General features: G+C 45.9%; 1 protein-coding gene across 1 annotated transcript in view; it reads right to left on the reverse strand.

Moving 5' to 3' along the window:
* Positions 1–25,009, reverse strand: part of CACNA1D (calcium voltage-gated channel subunit alpha1 D) — a 290,484-nt gene that overhangs the window by 88,071 nt on the left and 177,404 nt on the right. The window contains exon 9 of the mRNA XM_015593660.2: positions 13,662–13,831. Within this exon, the coding sequence (XP_015449146.1) occupies positions 13,662–13,831 (170 nt within the window). The remainder of the gene's footprint in view (positions 1–13,661; positions 13,832–25,009) is intronic.

A 25,009-nucleotide genomic window follows, 5' to 3' on the forward strand; every position in this document is an offset into this window, starting at 1 on the left:
CGCACTTGGGTATTTCTTCTCATCCACTTGATTCAACCCTATATAAACATCATGAGCATGTGCTAGAGACCAGGCGGTGAAGGAGGTGTGGGGCACAGAGAAGGACATGGCACTGCATCTGCCCTGGAGGACAAGACAAGTGGGAAAGATAAGACCTGGATGGATTCCAATTAACTGTGAAATACAGAAATATAGACCCACTTCCCTCAGGGGTCTGGGCAAGAGTTCTACAAATGCATAGTAAGGAATGACTAATTCAGCTACAAATGCATAGTAAGGAATGACGAATTCAGGGTTAGGAGAGATCACCGAAGATCAAAATGTGGGAGAATCACCCAAACACATGCACTTCTTTTCCCTGATGCATAATTTTGAACTGTAGCAATTGTTTTTACAGACCTTATGGTATCAACAGGAAGAACCCTCTGTGGGCTCTGCCATATGGCTCCTCTTAGCAAGGATGCCTCGGTTTCATCCACAAAAACTGGTGTTGGTGCCTGAGCACTGTGGTGGAGATTCTGAGGCTGGCCCAGGCACAGAGGGCAAAGGAGCTGGATCAATGCACTCCATCTGTGCAGCAATGTGTCTGCTCACCCCGCTCTGGTGATAGACATGGTGTGAATGACGCGGATGAAGGGGGACCTGAATCAAAGGGCCCAGAGGTCTGAGAAACATCTTTTCTGAGGGCAACAGAAAAGATACCTTTCCTTTGGTGAGCACCCAGTGCACTGAGCTTGGCTAGGTGGGAATCTCAATAGTCATGCCCAGAAACATTTAGGCAAAGGTTTCAAAGGCAAAGACAAAATGAGCAGAATTATAGACCCACATCACACAACTGGTATTCTTATAGAAAAGCCTTTTTCCTCCTTAGTTAACTCAAAAGAAACCAACTATAACTTTTTTTCACTACTCCATGCCAAAAAAAAAAGAAAGAAAAAAGAAAAAAAAGAGAGAGACAAAAATAAACCAAAAGGGGGGGCTGGGGGGGAAGGAGAGACAAAAATAAACCAAAAAATCCCAAAAATATAATCACGGAGAAACCTTTAACAGAAAGCTCCAGAGAGAGAGAGAGAAAGAGAGAGAGAGAGAGAGAGACAGAGACAGAGACAGAGACAGAGACAGAGACAGAGACAGAGACAGAGACAGACAGACACACACACGCACACACACACACGCACACACACACGCACACACACACACACACACAAAGATGATCATGCATTTCTCTTCTCCATGCCTGTCCCATCCCATGCTTTGACTTCAGCAGAAAGACTAAAAAATTGTAAAATCCAATGAATTTCACTGTTGTAGGTTCCTCTCCCAGTGTCACTCTTCTCTTCAGGAACAGGACAAAGAAAACGTGACCAGGAGCCATCTCTGTGGAATGTTTTTCTTGGTGGTTATTGCTACTACTAAGAGGACAGAAGCTGAAAGTAGCCTGACATGGGGTCGGGGGGTTCTCAGGCCCCACTTAGGTCCTGACTCTGCCCTGGACAGAGGCCCGGCTCTCTCCAGGCTTCAGCGTCCTGTCTGTAAAGTGCTTACTCCACACTCCTGATGGTCACTTCCATCTCCCACAGTTTACTACTTCATGGTTCTAATAGTAATCATATTGTAACTTTAGTTATTACTTCGAAAAGAACAAACTTCTTCTGAACAGGCTAACCCTCTGTGGCTTTGGGGCCATGTCCTGTGACGATATCCATATAGTTGCTGCATTTCATTCCGAAATAAAGCTTAACTTTTCAAACAATCTGACTGAAACAGATTAAAGTACATACTGCCTATGGGGACGCAGAGGGAAGCAGAAGGAGAGGATAGTGACTATGCTAAAATTTGGTGACCTCATCTGGTCTCAGAAATGGACCTTGATCTAGTCCCTGAATCTCAGCAGAGGAGCCAGGCTGTGACTGGGGCCCAGGCGGCCTCTCCGTCTACTCTGGCCTCTCATTCCCTGCCACAGGATAGCATTTCCTTTTTCACAAAAACAGAAATCATCAGGCCCAGTGGGCATAACCAAGGAGCTTGTATGTGCATTAAAACATTTCACCCTTCACTTGCACTAAGCTTTCATTTTTTTTAATGTTAATAAATTGGTACGAGTTGCACTTTACTTAGCCCCAATACGATCTCATCTATGTTTTAAAAAATCGAAACAGGAGAATCACAATCTGTTAGAACTGGAAGGGGCTTCTGAGATTACATGAACAAACTGTGATTTCACAGATGAGAGAACTGACTGACTCGCCTAGGGACACACAGCTCAGACATGAGAAAGCTTTTCTGCTTTCCACTCAGGATCTTTCCCATCATGCCACACCACCCCTGTGGTTTTGGTATATACTTGAATACGTTGGTATACACTTTGGTGTTGGTATATGTTGGTATATACAGTGGTATTTAAAACAAATCAAAAAGTTCCAACAGTCAAGCAAGCCTCTTATCCGCCAGCATTGGTTTGTTGTCCTGATGACTTTTATTAACCCCTAGAAATCTGACAGATAGCCAGACCACTTATTGGAGATCAGCCCAGCACATGGGGATAGTACAAATTTCAAGTTGCTAAGGTAATTATTGAGGCTTTATAAAAATCCAAAGAATTATAAAAACCCAAGTAAGTAAACCCATGGGCAAATAAATAACTGGAACACAGGCCCTTCTCCCTAACCTGCTGCCATAGCATCATGACTGTCCCATCAGGTTAACCCTCTTTCCCCTGCAGAGCAGGGATTCACTGTTAACTGCTGACAAGTGGCCGAGCCTCATTAGGGATGCAGGCAGAGAGATGTCCTCAGATCTCACCATGTCACCTGCCTGTACCAGTCTCTCCTGCAGAAGCAAGCTGGGTCCATTGGTATGTGAAGAAGATGTAAGTCCTTTCTGCTCACACATTCCAGGGGATTTTAGAGCTTTGTTGTGCAAGTTTTAACCTTTTTTTTTTTTAAATATAAATTTGAAAACTATTTCACTGCGTCTGGGTGAAACCAGGCATTAGAACAAGCCTGTTGCCTGTAATGGGTGCTGACTTGCACTGTAATTTGCCTTGCTGAAAATCTGGGGAAGCTCAGGGCCTATGCTTTATGATCTATTCCAGGTACCGGGATCTCTGGGGAGAGCTCCAGGATAGACACTTAGGCCTCGAGTGTGGACACACTGAGAAAGACCCCTGAGTGCTGCCGGTGGTGAGGAGATAAGGCCAGACAGCAGCCTAGTTCACGCTGGACTGTAGGTGAGAGCTCCCAGGGCCTTCTGAGGTGCTCTGTGTGGAGGGTAGGTAACATTATTTCTCTTTAAGATCTTGTACTTAAAGGTGAGGGTGAGGGCCAGGACACCAGCATGGGCAATGCCACACAAAATAAACCAGGGAAATCCACTGTTTCGTAGGCCAGCACAACAACGAGCGTTTTCACCAATGTGTAAACATTGCTCTCTCTACTGTCACTCTGAAGAACATATTTCTCAACCAGATCTGCTTGACTTGCGAACACAGAGGGAAATTAACACACAAATGAACACACACACACACACACACACACACACACACACACACACACACGGTGGAAGAGCCTGTGTGTGGGTCCAAGTAGGCAGCCCCAAAATTATGTTCTTCATTAACAGGCACAGCAATATCTCAGATCAGCTTCCTTCAGTGGTGGAGACTACTAAAGCCAAGACTCTAGAAGAATGCCAGAGAGGCTTGGTCTTTGTCATTGGTGATGTGGAAAGAAGTCCCTTTTCCTACTGGGCTTATTTACCTAATCTAGAAAATGAGCTGTTGGGTAAAATATCATCTCTAAGACCCGTTTACCTCTGACCTGCTAGAACTGTATAAAGAGGAAACGCCTACAGGCTATCTGGTTTTACTCCCAGCATCAAGGGGGTTTTCCCTGGCAATCCCCCAGTTCTGCATGGATAGCAGGGAATGAGAAGGACTGTGAAGCTCCTGCCTACCCCTCAGGATGGTCACTAGGAGGAGTCCAACAGCCTGCCCAGGAGAACTGACTCCAAGTCATCTCCAGGCAGAACACCACGGGGACTGGAGCAGCACAAGAAGGAGCAGCCCCCAAGAACCCTCTGCCAGCCACAGGAGACTGGGACCCAAGCCAAACTGAGGCCAGAGCTCCCCAGCTCTGCCTGGAGCCTGTCACACCAACAGCCTTGTTCATAGATGTCCTGAGCCTCTAGGAGCAGCCTCGCCCCTCTGTCTGCCTCCACAGGACAGTCTTTCTTGAACACTTGAGGATTTCTTTTAAGATTTCCCTCCATGCCCCAAGCAGCCCAAAGCTCCTCATTCTTTCCTTTCCAAGGAAGGGTGAGGGGTGAGTTTGGACAACTGAGCCGTGGCAGAGTCATGGCTGCCTTCCTCGGAGACAGGGGATCCTGAGCCAAGATTTTGTGTTTTTATCTTATTTTCGTGACAAGCACAAGCAGTGCCATGACATCCCCTGAAGGAATTTGCCTGTGCTTGCTAGAGGTGACACGCCTAGCTGTCACAGGGTAACAGATTCTTGTTGCTGTAAAGAAGCCAGGCTCTTCTTAGAGAATATGGGTCAAGGCCAGATGAAGGTTTCTGTGTCTAAAGCAAGAATTATGCCCTGACAATAACTTTTTCTGTATGACCAGTGACATGGAGAGCACAGAATCCACACGACGGCCTCGGCCCGCCTGTCACTGGCAGTCTCAGGAGCCTTCCTTAGGGACCCTGAGTATCTCAGTCAATAAAAGACTTCCCCTACTCAAAATACAGAAAGTATCCTCAAATTATTAGGCTGCTTCCTCTCCCGGCAGATTTCAGAAAGCTAACAGAGAAGTCTCGAGAATCCTTGAAAAGTCACAGGGCCCACCACACCACCTACATGCCCAAGGAGGGGTCTCTTCTCTTCTGGGGACAGAAACCATTCGTCTTCTCATTACAACCCACCCGGAGCTGTAGACCTAAATCAGTCTCTGTAAACATTTTTTCTTATATCCCTCACAATATTTCCTGCTTAGCCGAAGCCCATTTTTCCTGCAAAAGCCTCTAGGAGCTGCATCAAGCCCAGTCTCTTCTGTGAAAACACTAAAGCCGAACAAATTTGTCCATCTCTGCCCCCAACTCACTGCCCATACTCGGGCAAGTTCCTCCTCCTTGACCTCTTCCTCTTGGGGCTACACTGTGCTCTTAGAATAATGAGGGGCTTTTATCTGACAGTCTCTCTGTTCTTTTCCCTTTCCAGGCCTTCTGATGAGGGTAGGGCTCTAACACAGCCTTTAGTCAGACCACCCACGGCTTGTTCAAGTCCAATTTCCATAACCTCTGGGCTCAGCATTCCCACGGGTGGCAGAGGCCCCTCTTGAAAAAGCACTGCAACACAACCCCTCTGTAATCTCAGCAGCTGGCTTTGTTTCCCCGCAGTCTGAATCCTCTCAAACAGACTCTTCCTGCAGAGTTGTCTGGCCAGGGCCTATCTTGATGATGGTAACTAGGTGGACTGTGTGATGTGCCCAGGCAAAGCTTTGTGCTGCTGTGGGACCACAGTGGTGACCTGGCAGGCAGGCAGATGCCAGCTGTTTGCATAACTGCCCTGTAAGGGGATGGTCCTGATGCTAACCCCAGCGTTGCCAATGAGGGGTTATGTTTAGCATTATTTTGGAGCATAGATAGAAACTTAACCACTTCCCACATGAGCCCTTTCCTCAGTCCCACTCAAGGCAAGTGCCCAAAGATCTTTGCATCCTAGAAGATTTTTAACTTCAGTCTTCAAACAGGCATTACTAGCCATTGCTAGCTTTAGCACAGTTCTGGGCAAACCCACTAGAGAGTGGAAGACCAAGAAGCCATTTGAAAAATGTAACCTGGAAAAAAAATCAATCAAATAACATCACTGGAATTTCAACTAGAACAGATGAAAAAGCATCATTTGGGGGAAAGTGTTTAAAAGTCTGTCTCCCAGTCTAAGAATATTCATGCTGAATTAAATAAATTTTGAGTTGGTTCAGCTGCTTCTCTGAAAGGTACAGTTCACACAGAAAGGAAATTGCAATGCTGTCTTTGCAAAGACACACATTTTGGGGAAAGGCAAGAAGAAAACAACATGACCACGTTTCAAAGAAATCAAGCAAATAAAACATAGGCATCTTACAGAGACACCACACAGGTACATGCACATCACACCATGCCTATGTGTGAGAAGGTGTCAGAGGTCTTGGGAGAAGAGTCTCCTGAAGACAAAGTTCCATCTCAGCTATTTACCGTGATCTTTAGCCCTGCGTTGGCGAAAGCTGCAAAACTTCCTTTTCTTCTTATCCTCTTTTAGCAAGTCGGCCAATGTGACCCCTTCAGGTTGAACACAAGCAATCTCATTATGATTCAGTAGAGGGCAGCAAGAGCAACACAATCAGGGCTTGAGGACCCAAGAGGCACCCACGTCCTCGAGCTCTGATAAGCAAAACCGAAATGGTCCATCACAGAAATCTATCGTTCGGGATCTGACTAGCAGAGAAGAAGTGCACTTTTTATAGCTAGTATACAAAATGTCTGTCTTTAAGAACCTGTCCTAAATAAACAACCAACTACAATAACCAACCAACCCACTCTAGACAAAGGTTTCCAGTGTCTGGCCTCCCCTTCTAAGATGGGTAAGAAGAACGTTAGGGAGAGGGCACTTCAGGAGGAGCCAGGAGTCCTGGGTGCTGACCGGCTGTGAGAGTTTAGCCAGTTTTCCTATATGGAGCAGGACACGGGGGTGTTAAACAGGTAGGCTCTGGACTTGGACAGACCAGGTCTAACCCCAGCCCTGCCACTTACTGGCTGGATGACTGTGGGCAGGTTACCTGATTTTAAGCCTTAGTTTCCTCACTCGTGAGTCATTAATAATAGTTGGGCCTGCACTTCATAGAGTTGTTGTAAGAGGAAAATAGTAAAGCAACATGCTCAGCTTTGGCAAGGCATGGTCAATCATTATAACTACAGCTCCCCTATGGTTACTAGGTCACCAGAAAAATGATCTAGGGTCTCCAATTCCTTCCAGCTCTGTGATTTGATGGTCACTCGGGCTGGCTAATCCCTGTTGTAGAAGCCGCACGCTCTGGGGAAGGGAACTGCAGCAGCAGTGTGGGGCAGCAGAGGGCAGGCGAGTGGGCAGTGTGATTGGGAGCGAAAATGAACTGGTGTCACCTGGCATAACACTCACAGTGCTAGAATGAGCATGCTCTTTGGCCCAGCAAAACGCTTTCTGATAATTTCTCCCACAGGAACATGAACGTGAGGATGCAGACACAGGCACGGGCATTTGTGGGGATTAACAATGGCTAATGGGCAGACTGTGGCAGAACTGGGGTTCAAATCCCAGCTTTGTCACTTAACGGTCATGTAGCCCTAGGAAGCTACTTAACCTCTTCGTGCCTCTGTTTTCTCATCTGCCAAGTCCTTGTCTCAGAGAGTTGTGTGAGGAATAATGAATTAATGCACCCATAGCTTTTAGAACAGTGTCTGACACATAGGAAGCACTTAATGAACGTGAGATATTTTATTCTGTGTTCTTTCATTCAACAAAAAATAATATGTGTGACAAACACTGCACTAGGTGCCAGCCACACAATGAAAAGCAGAAACAAATCCTGTTCCTGCCCCCACGGAGCACACAGTCTTATGACAAAGAAAGACATGAGATAATAGCACCAACAAGGTTGCTAATATGCAGCTCTGACAGCTGCCATAACGCAGAGGTCCCTGGGCTATACGGTCCATTGCAACAGCTTCTGTATTGGCAAATGATTGAAAATAGCCAAAGTGTTGTTTTAAAAATATGGAAAGATGTCTACGGCACACAGTTCAGTAAAAAACTCAAGGTGCAGAACCACCTGTGCTGGGCGATCTCACGGGGAGGACCAGTGAGCATGCTGTCTGTGCAGCCACATGTTCTCACGTGAGGATGGAAAGAACAGGCCCCAAACTGCTAAGTCTGGTTCTCTCTCAGAAAGAGACAAGAGAATGTTATTTCTGCCTTTACATACTTTGATAGTATATGAATTCTTTACAGTGGGCGAATATCACTTTTGTATATTTTAAATACGTTACTTTTGTATATATTAAATATATAAATATAATAAAAGCAAACAAAACAATCCTGACTTGGGACTCCACGAAGGTAGCTGGAATGTCTCCTCCTCCCCTTCTCCATGGTGGGGTGACCATCCTCAAGTTTCCCTCCCTCCAGCTCTTGTGAGGCCCACCCAGGGTAGATGACTGCTCCCAGTACGAGCCCAGTGGAGCCAGTGTCTCCCAGCCAGCACTGGGCCCTCCCCAGTCAGCCTTCCCAGTCACGGCACTGCCAGCGGTCTCTCCAGAGAGGGCAGCTGCCCTGGATGCAGCTTTGCCACATGCGACTCTAACTGCTGCTCTTTGCCGTATAGCTTTTAACTGAATATTTTCCATTTTGAACTTGCGCCCTGTGGTAGTTTAATTGTAATAAAAGCAGTTTTATAAATCAAATTTTGAAGACATAACCTTTTAAAATAAGACTAGCAAATTACTATGCCTTGTGCTTGCAAACAGCTATAGCATCACTGGTTTTCTGCCCACCCTGAAATCAGACGCCGCAGTAAGTCACCTGGGTGGCACGTACAGAAGGGAGGTGATGGCTATGGGCAACCTTGTGCACGGACCTGAAGGGGCAGTCCCAGTGGGAGGCAGGCAGGGGGGTGGTGCTCGCAGCCTCTAGGATGGCTGATGAAGAGGACACAGGCAAGCTCTCCTTGTTGTCAGAGTTGGAGTTTCAGGTATTTCCACCCTTTGTTTGGGTATCAATGTCCCCACTTACAGGGATTATTGATCATTCATAGTTGCCACAGTGAAACTGCTGTGCTTCTCTGGCCAGAATTTTAGAATGAGCTCCCTTTAAAACCATTTCACTATTTTTAATGCTATTTTTTAAGACTAATCACTGACAATGAGAAGAGTTTAAAATAGAATTTTAGGCTTTCAGATTTTAATGGGCCTAGAAAAACCCCATTGTTAACTCAGAAGCAGCTGCATACGTCTAAAAAATCACTGAGATTTGGCAGGGGTTCTTAAGAAACTTGAAGCTCAGCAAAAAGTTAAATAAATTATCCTTGAAAATTTCCCAAATGCTCAGGAACTAACTTCCAAGGGAATTTTGTCCACTCAATTAATTGTGTAATACCAGCCTTCTAACAGCAAATTTATGGAACCGACATTTGAAATAGTCCCTGAACGCACAAAGCTGGAGCTACCAGTCACCGCAGCCACCATCCAGACTGCCCAGTGAGAGACCTGATGCCTCTCCTTTTGTCTTCTTTCAAGTGGAAACCTAGAACGGTGTGCTAGTCAGTGCGATGGCATTCAGGAGTTCCCAGACCTGGCTTTATATCAGAACCTCCAGGGAGCTGTAAACAAAGCCACGCTGGAGTCCCACCGCAGACCAACTAATCAAGGTGGGAGCAGGGTATGGCATCTGGATGCACCGCGCTCCCCAGGTGATTGTCACGTACAGCCAGAGCTAGGTGCCACGGATGCAGACAGTGACATTTAGTAGATCAGATAGAAAAGATAATGTGAGTGCATCTCCGAGCACTTGATTTGACATCTGTTTTCTGACAGTAAGTGTCAACAAACTAGAAACGTGCTTCAAGAGACAGAAAGCTATGCTACCATATCTTGAAAGTGACCAGGCCAATAGGTTTCTTTTCCATCAATACTTGGGAACCTTACAGTTTCTAAATAGGAAAGTACCGGGACATGGTCCTAAAAGGGGTCCTCATCCCAAGGCTGAGTAGAGGTCTAGTAGAATCTGCAAAAACAAGTCTACTTAGGTCAAGTGTCACTGCAGACTGATGACAACAGCAGCGGCAAGTATTCCTGCAGCTGTGGTGATTCCTGCCAGCTATCGAACACTTAATTCTCATGACAGTGCTATGGCCAAATGTCTTTATACCCCTCTTGCAAATGAGAAAACTGGGACTCAGAGATGTTGGATATTGTGCCTAAAACTCAAGGCCAAATTTCAAGTCACAAAACTCAACTGCAGCCGGCTCCAGTGAACACCCTCCAGCCCAGCTTCCTGCCCCGCCCCCCTCCTGTGGGCTTGTGATATCTGTTGTTAGTAGTGACCTGCTTTCCTCCCCTTTGCTTGCCTCAGCTAAGGCTCAGCCATCAGAAAGGGCTAGTGTCTAGAAGAAAGCTGTCTCAGTCCCATCCAGGACCCAGCTAAAACAGGCAGTCAGTGGAGTCAGCATCCTAAGTCAGTACAAACAAAGTCAGGAGCCCTAAGCAGTGCCCATTTCCCTTCCCCAGAAATGATGCAGGAGCAGGGATGGAGCATGAGGTGTGTGGGCGTGGATCTGACACACCCAGGGAGGCCCTGGCAATTCAATACCCACACTTTAGGGCCTGCTAACAGATGACAGAGACCAGGCCTAACAAGTGCAGGTGGTGAATCAACCACTATTTGTTGTTGAGAAGAACCACGTGGGCCTCACTGAAATCCTCTCCCCTGTGGTTTCTGGCTGGAACAAGAAGAAAATGGCTGGCAGCCATAGGAGGCCCCAGGGAAACCCCAGCGGCATTGCTTTTCCAGAAGGTCTGGGCTGCAGTGAATGTATTCAGGGAGGCTCACTTCCTCATCTGGAGGAGACTTGGGGCTCTCTTTTTAAGTCAGTTACATCCCAACATGGTTCCCACAGCCTGAGATTTATGTCTTTATTTCCAACCCTAGTCATCAGGGCTCAAGGACTCTGATGTCTCGGGAAATACCCGAGCCTCACTCCACCGGAGACCCCAGCGCTTGGCAAAATGAGTCCAACAAAAAACAAGGGTGCACTACAGAAGTGTGTGCCACCAGATCAAATGTCAAGCTGGTTACACAGGATGAGTCGCATATCACTGTGGTAGCAGAAACCACAATGCTGACATTCCAGAGATACCGTATAGCTTTATGGGGTTTGGAGCCCTGGTTACAAAGTGAATTCTGAGGATCTACAACCTTTAAAGGGAATTTATTTCCTTGAATATATCACTAAGTAATGCACCTAAGTGCTCTGAACATTTGTAACCCTCTGCACCTTGTTCATGCCATTTCCTCAGCCCGAAAAACTCTCTCCACTTTCGGTAGCCCAAGGTGGCTCATCTCAGAGCTCAGCAGGACCACCAGCTCTTCCATGGGGCCTTTCCTACATTCCCACCAGCCTGCATTGCTGCACTGTCTGGGCTCCCACAGCAGACTGCTGGCCCTTGATTATGGTACCAGCTTGTCCACTGTCTTACACTAAGAAAGCGCCTCTCCATCTTCCCTCCATGGCAAGGTCTCCAAAAGCAGAGGCGCTAATTGTCATCACATGGTCAGGTTCTTCATAGACAATGGCAGGACACAGGAAAGGCTGGGCTAAGACACAGGAGTGGATCCTCAGGACTCCCAGAAGACACCACCCCAAGTCCAACGAAAATCCTTACTCCTCAAATCACGGGTCATAAAAATAGTCCCACCAAAACTGAGGTTGGCAACACTAACATGGATCCTCGTCTATTTCTAGAGGTGGAACAATAGAGATGAAAGGACATCGGCCTGCAAGAGGGCCTCACTCGGTTCCCTACAGGACATACCTCAACTAGAAAAAAATGGTGCTCTGCTCAGAAGAAGAGACAGTACTTTCTCTGGCTTATACAATATGCTACATGCTGGGCTTAGCAGAGGTGGGGCAGCTGGCTACTGGGCCTCCACAAGTCAGCATCAATGCTGGGGTTTAGTAATAAGGAGCAAAAAAGCATAGCAGACATTACCCAAACTGCATGCAAGTGGCTTTTTGCTGGCCACACTGCGGGTGGAGAAGCTCTGTTGAGGCCATGGGGATTCAGGCTGGCTCAAACGCCTGAGCCAGGCTGAGCCATGCTGAAAACATGCAGACACTCTCACACCCAGTCACGTAGAGGACATCACTGAGTTGGGAACTCAAACGAGCGTTGGCTTATAAATCCTGATCTCATATTCAACATACACAGTCAGCTCTAGAAATCCTCTGCGGTTTCCTAATCCGCAGGTGGTGAACCCCAGGCTCCTCCTAGAGGAAGCAGTGGGTGCAGGCCCAGGAAGAAGCAGGAGAGGAGAGAGGTCTGCACTCTGCTGGTTCCTCCGATTAGCACCCAGGACTGAGTCAATCGTTTGCATCCATGATAAGAGGAACCCCTCACTTCCCATGCAAGTTCAGACTCAGAGTACCAGGCTGGAAGACGCTTAAGGGCCCTCTCAGTAGAGAATGCCCTCCAGCATGGGCCTCGGCCTCAGCTTCCACGCTCCCCTGCCTATTGATGCGACACATATTGGCCTTCCATGCCCTCCCTGCTTCCTCTCTCTCTCTGACCTGTACAACCTCTGTGCTCCAGTCGAACCAATGACCCACTGCCTCCACCCTGAGCTTTGATTTGTCCACCTCCATATCCCCCTCATGCCACTGGCAAGGCTCAGAATGACATTCAGCTGTGATAGATCTTGAATTCATCCATCCTCCAAGGCCCAGGTCCAGTGCCCCCACGGCTCTCTCCTAGAGCCCTGTAGCCAGCCCTTCCTCCTCTCAGTTCCCTGGCACACTGCCTGCCTCCTTTCCACCCTGCATCTCTGTCTCCTGTGCTGCATCTGAGTGTGTGCAGGCCCGCCCTCCCCTGGAAGGAGCAAACACATCCTCTCCACTTCAGGAGTCCTCCAGGAACCCTGCAACCAGCCTTGCTGAACAAAGGCGTGACGGCACAACATCTGAAGGGCTCTGCTCAAGGGGGGCTCACTCAACCATCTTACATGACATAGTGTCTAGCTTGGTTTTCCGGGCCTTTCAATGGCCTGAACCTCTGAAATATATTGTAGGTCATTCCTATCAATTATTCTAGATTTGAAATGAATCAAAATATCTTAGTCAAACCCACTGCTTAATTTCAATTCCCACTTTTACCTGAGGCATGGATGGCCCCAGGAAGAGTAAAAGCACATCTGTGGGAAAAGTACATGGTAAGAGAGACATCTTGGTTGACACTGGCGATTAATTACAGTGGTTGACTGAGCACTGGGTCTTCCTATGGCAGAAAGTGCACTGGGGTGCCTAGTGTCAGTGTGGCGTACCAAGTGGGTGGGCTCCAAAACAGACACACTGATTCGCAAGCCTCTTCACACTGCTCAGAACTGGTTTCTCCCCAGCCCCTGATGGGCTAAGCATCTAGCTCCCCACGGCTGGCACAGGTGGGAGACACGTCAGAGAGCAGAAGGGTGGAGAGGGCCCTTGCTCTTCAAGTTCCTGTCCAATAACACTGCTCACTCTGAAAGGAAGGAACCACAACTTTGTCTCTTGTGAGGCAAGGTGAATATGTGTCTTACCTCACTCTGTGCCTGCATAGAAGGGGCTTACTGAATTCCTGAGGTGACCTGTGAGTCTGGCTGACCCTCCTCCCCCATAAAACCATGTGACTAGATACAAATCTAAAACCCAAACCTCAGGCAGGAATTCCGAGGCAGGTAAATGCCCCTGTTGTCTCTCATGTGCAGGCAGAAGGAACTGGATGGCTGAGAAGGAGGCCATCCTTCTCACAGGCTGGGTCAGAAGGCAGAAATGCCTGCTGCTGGGCGGGCATCTGCGTCACACACAAGTTCTCTCTGGTCAGGACTAGGAAGGGTGCTACGTACTATTTCGTTTGCTTTCCTCTCCTCCTTCTTCCTCATTCTCAGGGTCAATATCTTCTGCTTGGGTAATCCAGTCCAAGTAGCCCTTTAGATCCTCTTCTAGCTGCTGCTTCTCCCGGAGCTTCTGGAAATCTCCCCGTGCTTTAGCTTTCTCTCTTTCCTTTGAGAATTCTCTGAGGGAGGCAAAAAGAACAAGCACATGTCAGGACCTCCTCCAGGGACCCACTGCATGAGCCATCTGCCCTGCGGCACAAGTCTTGTGGCAGGACACATGGCACTGAGTACGGCCACAAGAACATAGCAACAGGGGCCACACGCGTGGACAGACATAGGACAGTGTCTTCCCAAGCAAGACTGTGGTGTCAGAGTTGCAGAGACCACATCGACACACATGCACCATCTCTTAGAAGATGATCTCCCTTCAGGATTTCAGAGATCCGAAGGAGCCAGGCCAAAAACACCATGTGCTGTCATGGCAGGCCTCTTGATTTCCCCCATCAGGGTTCTGCACTCGGAAGTGTCCCACCTCCCCCAGAGCCTCCTCAGAAAGCAGGAATCACACTCCAGAGAGAAAGGAACTAGGAAGGCCAAGCTGTGGTCAAAGAGAGCACCAAGTTTAGTGCTTCTGTAATACTTTCAAACAGCATTCCTAATGTGCGCTGACCCCTTCGTCCAAACCAAGAGCCCTGAGAGGCGGAGCAGTTCTACCTGGAGCCCACGCTAGGCTCCCCTCCCCACCTGCAGGTTCTGGCAGAGCACTGGACAGGGTCAGGGCAGACCCACCTCACAGCCCCATTCTTCCATCCCGGGTAGGAAATGGAGCACCAGTGAAACAAGACTTTTTCTTAACCCTCGCTTCTTGCCATGATCTTTCCTCTAAAAGTCTTCCCTGTAGGAGGTGAAGAGGCAGTGCGATTTGTTGCCCATTTATGGGAACACCTGCCCTGGAAAGGCTTTGGCAGACGTGTAAATGTTCCCAACTGGTCGCTGTTTACTCTGTCTTTCGTGTCTGCAATCCTATATCTATGCACATATACAGAATCCCACATTTGCTCAGCAAGTCTGAGAGTCAGGTGGATGATTACCCAATTTTCATATACAAGGAACCATCTGCATTCTAACTGTGAATTGTTACAGGAACCAAGTTAGGTGAGTTGCAGATTTAGTGATAATGATTAAAAAGCTGCTAAGAAAGCGGATGAGATTTCATGCAGTGCAGCTTCTGCACACAGACCCCTGGATTCTGACGGAGGTCACATCTGCCTTCCTTCTGCCTTCCTTCAAATCCAAAGCCAGCACATCTCCCTTTCAGTAACCTCATTAATCCAACCCAACTGACAAAAGGGGAAATGATCTGCTTACACAAAGCCAAGCCCTATTCCCTCTCTTCCCTCCCCTCTCTCAACTCTGGGCTGTCCAAAGGCTGAACAGATACCTGAACACCTAGTGACGCTGATACTCCAGATGAGAAACTGGAGTCCTTGCCAAGGTTTCGCCCTCTGCTCACAGTTAGAAAGGACTACAGTCATTGCTCCTTAACCACCCACTCTTCTGATGCTCCGGAACCTGTCCATGGCTCTCTTAGGGCTGGTTCATGGCCACCTTCACCCTTTGGGAAGTGAAGAGGGGCTGCAGTGCATCCTGGGCCTAGTTCACAGAGGAGCCAACTCCAAGGATTTGCAAAGTTGGTGAAGACCCAGAGATGTTTTCTGCACTCTCAACCCAGGGGACTTTCCTCCTGGGGGAGAACACCTTCTGTCTCAAAAAAAGAAGGTATGTAAACCATACGCCAAGAACGATTTGAACCTTATAGGACGCCCTGGCTTCCTGAGATACAGGACATGCATAACTCAGTCCTGGGTAGGCGGACCAAATTAATGTGAACTTTGAAAAAGCCACACCCAATCCAGAATCACATCCCTAAACAATAAGTGGAGGCCTTGGAGTGTCACGTGTCAACATGAAAATACATTATGTAATCTGTTTTCTTAAAATACATTGTAAAGAACAGGTATTTGGGCTTTCAATTCTATTGTTTAGCAAAAGTATCCCAGTACAAATTTTTTTTGCATGTTTTGATTCTGAACTTCGAGTACTAAATGTACATGATTACGTACATACAGGATATTCTTATTTTGGTTACATATCTGATCTGAGTTCTTGAAAAAATATTACGAAGATAGTAAAAGAGTTACCCTGCAAAACTTAAGGGCTTTATAAAAGGGAGTTGTGCTTTAATATTTACTTTATGAAGTTTTTTTACATTAGAAATACAAAAACCTCTAACGAGCTGTATCGCTGTTGCACATTCTTGGTTGTTGGAACATAGTAAAGCATGCAGAGGTAAATCCTGCTATGACTAAAATTTCTGAGAATAAAAAACACTGCCAGGTCCTGGCTTATAGCCCAGTTAAATAATATTCACTATTACAAAAGTTTCATACAACAAAACTTGTTAATGTAAACCTTCTGAACTTATTTTAGACAGTTCTGAAAGGCTTAATACTTAGCAGGCATGTAACGTTTACTGTCTGGGACAGAACTGTGATTTACGAGACATAAATCTCCTCCTCGAGGAGGAGGAGGAGCAGGGAGGTAAGATCTCTGTGATAAACTCAGATGCCTCCTCGGCACTCCAAGACCACACTGCGTTCTAAATCTAAAGGCCTGAATTCTAGTCCCAGGTCTGTTACTTTTCTTTTCTAAGCTTCAGTTTCCTTATGTGCAAAACAGACATAATACCTGTTCTACTTTTTCACAGGGATTAAATAAAATGTTCAATATGATGATACCATGAAAATCACAAAACACGGTACAAATGTGAAGTTCGATGTGTGATATTTAGTTGCTGAATCTGGGCATTAAAAAAGGGCAATTGGAGGAGCTTTCTCAAATACCAAAGGGAGAAAAATTGCAAATAGCTCTAAATGGACTCTAAGCTGCATGATCCAGCACAACTGAGAGAAGCACAAAAGGACACATAAGATTCTGTTCTCCAAGTGACCTGAATGAGCCTGCAAATGCCCTATCGACCCTGTACTGGTATCACTCTGTTGAAAATAATTCATTCTCATCACAACAAGCTTTCCATTCCAAAAAATCTGAGTCCACTCAACCTTGTATCAACCTCAATGGATCATGAACAGCTTTCCATTTTGTGTAAGAATTCGTCGTTTTAGAAGCCTATTATTAAGAGTCACTATTACAAAAATTGAGTTAACAAAGCTGTTGGTAAAAAACATCTGACTTTTACAAGGGAATAGAAATATGACGATTGACGATTCGCATGTGATAGAACACTACTTGTTCCAGAGCAGAAATTTGTTTGTGGTGCTTTTGTAGCCAAATGAAAAAAAGATCAGAAGAGCTTGGACAAAAAAACACACAGTATGCTACTCTTTGTGTAAGAAAAAGAGGAAATAAGAAAACAGGCATATGTTACTGCAGGATGTATCTGAAGGACAAAATGGAAAATAAGGGAGGGGAACAAATGGAGTAGAGGGGATAAAGCAGAAGCGACATTACAGAGTATGCATTTCTTTTTAATTTTGGAATGTTAATGTTCTACGCCTTAATTTTTTTTAATTAAATCAACAGAGATGGGATGGAAAATACCTGTACCGTGGAAATGAATTAAGTGAATCTGAATGTATTTCAAATGAAACCATAACCATATTGAAAGACAAAGACAGAAGCAATTCAAGTAGCTTCTGAACATTCAACTGCTACTGTCGGTCTTGGGCAGGGTGAGGGAGGAAGCACAAGTGCTGAACTCTTTTTAGAAGCTTTGTTGGTTTCTTGTGGTGACGTGGAGTCAACAATGCTGAAATTATCTCAGATGTATTACAGGACTTGACAAACGAGTGTGTCAATGCTGTTGAGAGCCAGGGTTCTCCCTGGAAAGAGGAATATAGAAATGTGGAAGGGAGAAAGGCTAGAAAGAACCCTGGGGAGATGGACTGGAACTGGAGGGACTGGTGTGAATTCATGATTTCTAAAAGATATATATATGCATGTATAAACCTAAGTATGTGAATGTATATATTTTCTAGCTTTATTGAAAAGATCTAGAAGCACAGATACACTTGGCACCCAGATCTTCATCTCTAACACCATTTCCTGTTAAAAGGAACCAGCAGTCTTTCGGGAAAAATGGCTGCTTCCAGGGCTAGAGCAGGATAGGTACAAAATGAAACAAGAAGTGCTAAAAAAAAATAAAATAAAATAACAAAACAAAAGCATGATTACGGTATGCCCTTATGACAAAGGAGCCAGAACAGTACCTCTCACTGGTCAAACCTGTGATAGTTTGAGCCCCCAAAAAACTAAAGACAGTAATAAATTACAAAATTTTTAAATCAGTCCACATCCCTTATAATTATATAATGAAAATCAAACGAGATAAAACATTAAAATCAAGTGAATTCAATTTAAGAGTACGTGAATTGTTCCCTATGCTATTTTTATCCTTGTAACTTTTCTGTAGTTTTGAAATCACTTCCAAATAGAAAAAGATTTTAAGTGTTTGGAAACTGTAACTGTAGTAATCAAATGCAAATTTGTGTTTTATATATTCATTTCTGCTTACCAGCTAGGTTGTAGTCTCCCTGCAGAAATGAACAATGTTGTCCAGTTCTTTTGTTTTTCTCTCCACATTTCTGCCTCCCTCATGATGCCTCCCTTTAACCAGCCATGTATGAAGTCTGAGTACAAAAAAAAAAAAAAAATGCACACAACAAAACAAGCCCTACACCTTAAGAGCCCAGAATACATCAGCACAGAAAGCCCACAGTTCCTGGGCTCCCCTAGAAGTATGAAATGAGCATGTCAGAGCCCAGACACACCGTCTGGAGCAGCCTCCACCACCAGCATGCCATTTTCCTGCCAGCTGGACAACAACCAAGCATCTTATAGTGGCCGGTCTACACACACCTCACCCACTGAGGCAGCTGGAGAAGTCGCAGCCAGCACGTTTCATCAGGGTTTGCCTCCTCTGCTTCAGGTTCCTACCACAGACCTGGACTTCATCCTGGCATTGTCCTGCTCAGAATGCTTCATGGCTCCTCACTTCTGCCCCCTCAAGAATCAAGGTCAAATGCTTCAGCCTGGCCCTCATGGCCTTCCAGTCTTCTCCCACATGCTATTCCAGCTTAATTTCCTTTTATTATAAATATGCACCTTGTATTTTGGCTACACTCTTCTTAATTCCTAAACCCTCTGAGCCTTGGTCCACAGAACTTGGTCCAACCACCTGAGCAGCCTTCTCCCATCTCTGAATGCCAGATTGCTTTCCAAGACCCAGCGTTCCCTGGCTACCCCATCCAAAAATTCTGCCCTCCTCTGAAGCACCAGTGCACTCTGCTCACCGAACACCGAGACACAGATATGTGTATGCCCTATCCCTGCCAGACTCCTACACTGGTACCTCTAACAGGGTGATGCCTTAGCTCCACCCTCACTGGACAGGGAGGAGCTGTTATTATCCTCATAATACAGAAACTGAGGAAACTGAGGCTCTGGGAGGTTGGTCGCACAAGTCCATCTAGCTCCTGAGCGGATCCCTCTAAAGACCTCAACATGGGCACACAGGATGCAGAGGAAGGAGGGGGTAGAAGTACGTAGGGATAAGGCTCAAAAATCAGCTGATTGTCAGTTCAAGAGGGGCCTTAAATATCAAACTAAGATATTTGGATTGCTTCCCTGGAGGCAGTGGAAAACCAACAGAAGTTTGATAAGAGAGAGTCCTTATCGGCTTTGTTTTATAGGAGCTGCGTGTCAAGATGAAATGAAAGTAAGGAGAAAATGGTGTGTAGGAGGCCAGAAGGTATTCAGAACACAATGGGTGAGATTGGGTAGGGTCAACAGCAATAAAAATGCGAGTTGAAAGTAACATAGTTCTGATAAAATTCCCAACTTGCTTACACGATAATTTGGAAAGGCACCTATGAGGCCCGTCATTGCTGACCCCCCAATCATGCCCATTCTAGGGTCGCTTTCACCTCCACCCCTTTCATGCTGGTGCCCTAGGTCTGGCACACCCAGTGTCATCTTCTCAGCTAATATGGACCTTCCTGCAGGGCCAGATGATGCCCCCCTCACCCGCCATGGAAACATTCCTTACCTAAGTGTTCAGGAAGTAAAGGCAGGGAGGGCAGGGACAGAGGAAGGGCAAATAGCAGGCTAGATGGAGCAGAGATGCCACTGAGGGGCCACATTTCCGATTTCCGAGTTCTGGAAGGCTGCCACGGAAAAGCGGAAGCAGATCCCCTGTGTGCCTCAGACAGTAAGTGGGAGTTTCGTGATTTATTTCAGCACAATATAAGGAAGAAACTTCTAATAGTTCAAGTCCACCAAAGAAGGAGCAACTTCCCCAGAGGGGTGCAGACGGGGACCTTCGGTGGAAGAGCAGGGAAGCTGAGCACAGGATGTTGTAAAGACCATGTCGCCTGTCTCCCAGGCCCACACCACATCCCCCAGTCCTACTCAGACCAGCCTTTAGCAACACTCTGCCCTGTGCTGTGTTCTACTGTTGCTGTAACTTGAGTGTCCGGGACTCCTCTATGACTTAAAGGGACAATAGAACCCCTGACTGCTGAGAATTGGACCTTTCCTCATTTTCTGCTCCTCTCCCTGGGCAGCAGCCTAGCACCCTCTCTTAGCTCTGGCAGCCAAGAAGTCTGGTGGCATGAACATCAGGAAGCACAATGCTGAGAGAGTTCAGAGGAAATGGGTAGGAGGGGCTCTTATTACACAGCATTGGTACAGCCATACGCCCCTACCCCATGACATTCAAACAGGCTCTTTAGAAGAGAACAAGCGGAAGGCTCTGAGCCACACACAGCCTGAGCCCACCACTGCCTGAAGCAGTCCTTCACCCGTGACTGTGCCAGCCCTGGGTCCCACCCAGCAACCAGCTGCAGCTCAAGCAAGATCGGGGCCTGCATAGCTGGGGGAGTGGACTTGGCTTCCTGTGGGAAGAGTCCATCCAGGCCATGGCCCCTCTCTCTAGTAATAACAAAAACAAATCTCTGATGTATTTAAATTTTTATTTGGAGTCCTCAAAGTGTCTTTACAGTCACTGTCCCTCAGGCCCCTCACTACTCAGTGCGGGACAAGGAGAATGAGGATTTTCACTCTCATCTCACAAAGACCAAAACTGAGGTTTGCCAACTGCTCTTTCCATTGAATGTCTGATCCCTCTGCCTCCTGGCTCTAGAGATGCATAAAGTGGACATTATTCGGTCGGGATCAGGAAGTGAGGTGGTAGGACAGAATGTACTGCTTACCCCCACATTCTAATTTTTTCCCAGAGCTCCAATTTGGGCGTAGAGAAAGGTGAGATACCCTTTCTGCTCATCTCAGCACATACTACCCCCTATCCCCCAGGAAGCATCGCTCCAGGAAGAAACTCTCTCTGCCTGGAACCAGCCAGCTTCCCTCCTGGAAGCCTCTACATACCCTCAGAGGCTGGGCGCATGTCCCAAACCCTGCAGAGAGCTCCCCAAACCTTGACATTGCCCAGGATTTACAGCCCCTGACATCTTGTGCTCACAGAGCCCTGGCTCAGTCAACACTGCTGGAGAGAGAAAGGACTTAGCCTGAAGCCACTGCATCCAAATGGCAGTGCAGGTCAAACGTGACTGCCACAAATACAAAAGGACAATACACAGTTTGCTCTGGAATTTATTATTTCTCAAATGCCCCATAAAATAAATGGGCCACTGAAAATCATGTTGATTTAGAGATAGAATTTTTTCCTTGGGTTGTAATGCTATTTGTTTTAACCAGATCCACGCAAACAAAATTTAGACAAATGCTTTGAAATTTTCACACACATGTGTATGTGTACGTGTACATACGTACGTACGTACGTACACACACACACACACACACACACACACACACAAGCATAAAAATCTACAGTGAGCAAGGCCAACAGAATCACTAGGGCTCAGATTTCTAGTAATACAGAGGACTCAGAAATTCACTCACCAAAAATCCCCCCAAAACAAAAAAGCAGCATTTATAAAAAGGCAAAAAATAGGGGGAAGTTGAAGAAGTATCCCACCAATTTTTTTTATCAGCAGAGGCCAGTCTTTCTTAGATCTAAATTATTTCCCCTACATAGACATAAAGGAAATGAAAAAGAATGGCAAAGCAGCTTGGTTCAAAAACTATTTTTATATTTAAATCTAAATTTTTGGAAAGCATGTAAGTTCAGTTTCTGTTCAAGGAAACTAGGTGTCTTATTAAAAGAAAAGAACAATAATGTGTCATGTTTCACAATAAAAATAAATTTAAATTAGTGGCACTGGCTCAGTTCAAAGTTCATCAAAATCTTTGGCTGTGTTCCAGTTTTCCCTCAATCACCCACGAAAAAGGTCAGGATTAGCCAAGGGGTGTTTTCTCTACATGAGACAAATAGGCTAGAATGGGGCAGTAGGCCTTGGGATGCGGCACCCATCAGTAAGATCTGCTTCTTTGCAGAGAAGATGCAGGGAGGGGAAGAAAGCTAACCTGTGACAGCATTCTTCCACACCAAGTTAGGCACTGGCCCCGAGAAGTGGAGGGGAGCTACTGGCTGGCAAAAGGGACAAGAGAAAATGGGGGACACAGTGAATACATTAAGGAATATATTTAACAATCACATTTCTAATCATATGACTATTCTTTGGGAACTCATTACTGAAATGAACCCCATGGTAAATCCTTTTTTACAAAGGGATTCAGTGCCTCCTGATTTTTCTGTTTGCAAAGTTTTGGGTGTATTAAGAGATTTTCCCAAAACAATCCTCCACTTTTCATGTCTTTGACTGCTTTCGTCGACATACGAGTCTGTGAAGATGCTTTAAATAGAAAGCAGTTTCCATCTTTTGGGAAGATGAACCATTTTCAAAGTAGGTATTTCCTAGATTTTAATGACTAGGTTGAATTATCTGGTATAAACGGCAGATGATCAAGACTGTACACACCAAACTTCAGGGACTGGGTGCATGTGGCACTTATCCTGCACAAGAGGAACCGGAATAGGGATGAAGTAAACAAATGTATCATCTGCCTGGTCTTCTTGGATCTCTCCTGGTCCTTTCTGACCACTTGCTCCTTGCACTCTGTACTCCAGCCATCCTAAAGTTCACTCACTTTCTCCAAAGCAGAGACCTCTTTCAGCTCCAGGCCACTGTGTGTTGTTCCCTAATTAAGCCTCAACTGCTCTTCCAGATACCACCCTATTCAGCTGGGTCGGCCTGGAAGGGCATTTCACCAACGTCCTTAGAGTCTCCTGGATAAGAGTCTCACTTGTATAGAATTTATTTCATAGTCCTGAAATTCTTATTTAATATTCTCTTTTACATACTAGACTTTAAGCTCTGTGAAGGAGGGCCCATGTCTGTTTTATCTTTGTATATCAGTTCCTTATCACAAACCCTGGCCATTAGTAGTTGCTCGATGAGAACATGCTAAGTAAATGTAATGAAGAGTTTTATAGGCTCATGAGGTCAAAGACGTGGATCATGGGCTCCACATTGGATGTACTGGGTCACAAATGCCCACGTAACTTTATCACCTAAAGCCGTACCCATTGTTCTTATTAAAAAGCAAAAACAGAGACAGCCAGAGTCTAGGACAAGTCTAAAAAAGTCACTCATGGAAATACAGTATCTCAGGGTTCTTAGACTGAAATACACTTTCCTTTCATCGCATCTCCTTGTCTGAGGACAGAAAAGCAGCGCTCACTTTGAAGACTTGGTTTCCATGGCTACGAAGACATTGCAATGCTTCTAGCAGAAAATGTCCCCCAATGATAAGAATCCATGCAGATTGCATGCTAAAAGTTAAAGACTTGTTTCATTCTTTAAAACAAACAAACAAACAAAAAAAACATGTTTTAAGAAAAATTCTTCAAAAACATGGCCTCTATTGCCTGGCAACACTTTCTCCGACATTACCAATCAAACGAGCTAAGCCAACATCGCCATTTTTTCACAACAGGTTTCAAATACTGCTACTTAAGTCATTTGATATACTAGACTTGTCAGAGTCCAGTTTTTAAAGAAAAATAAGGAAAATGTATACCTCATGTCTGACTGAGGAAGGTGGCAAAACCATTAAAAATAAATATGTTTGAAGATACCAGCAACCCCAGGGCATGTCTGACTTATCCACGGACAGTGTGCTGTGTTAAGGGCCTGGTAAAACTGCCTGAAATGGACTGATGGCTGGACCTGCCTGTGCATGGCTCTGCTGGAGGCGCCTGGCTGCAGATAAGCTACTTTGGCCCAGGGAAGAAGCCAGAACTGAGTCCATATGCTGGGATGTCCTCAAAGCAATACCTGTAGGAATTTCAGCCCCAATCCCAGTCAGTAGCCAAGTCAAAGGCAAATCACCTGGTGAGGGGCGCTGAGCAGAGGAGTCTCTCCCACCCAGCAAGAGTCCCTCCTTGAAAGGCACAGTGGGTGGAAGTGCCCAGAAACATCAGACTTAGTTGAGAACAAGGGAACAAGCATCATATTACAGAAGAGGCTCAGGAATTCAGAGAGATCCACATCTACCCCCACACCCAGGAACAGGATCCAAAAGGACAGCTTGAGCTAGAATGGGACTTAGTCATATGCAGTTTTAAAAGGAAAAAGAAACCAATTTCTCCGAAGCCTCCATATTCCACTGTTCCACTTTTATTTGGGCAATTAATCCTGGGAAGAGAAAGAAACTGATAAAGCATGAAGAATAGAACAGCTCAGGATGTATCAACACAGACTCAGTCTGGGTAGATGGGATCCCATGGGGGTTCTCCCTCACCAGACACAGAACTTTCAACTAATGAGAAAAGCAGCCTTGCGCTCTGGAGACAAGAAGCTTTACGTTTAATTCCTAGCTTACTAGGAATTCCTTATTTACTAGCCGTGTGACTTCGAGAAAAGGGATAAACTTCACTGAGCTTTGCTTTCCTCACCTGTAAAACTGAGGCAAAAACACTTCATTAAAGCAGTAGATAAGTAGCATATAAAGTAGTACATAAAGTAGTATATAAAGCACCTAGCCCAGCACCTGGCATATTATCTTAGCTGCTATATTAACAATTAGAGAAATAAAGAAAAATTCTCTCACACAATCCATTCCCCAGACTTGACAATCAAACCCACAAATCTCTCCTTCTCATGTGAGAGAAGAACTGTCCCACAGCTATCTTCTGCAACAACTCCTTCATCTCCATCTCCACCACTGCGCCCCAGCCTATCACCTCATTCCATCACCTCACACCCATCTCACCGCCACAGGCCCCAGCCCCAGCATCCTCCTCACTCCATTACTCCCTGCAAAGCACCAGCTTTAACTTAACGTCCAGGCCCAAC

The sequence above is a fragment of the Pteropus alecto genome, unplaced genomic scaffold, assembly GCF_000325575.1.
Source record: "Pteropus alecto unplaced genomic scaffold, ASM32557v1 scaffold75, whole genome shotgun sequence".
NCBI lineage: Eukaryota > Metazoa > Chordata > Mammalia > Chiroptera > Pteropodidae > Pteropus > Pteropus alecto.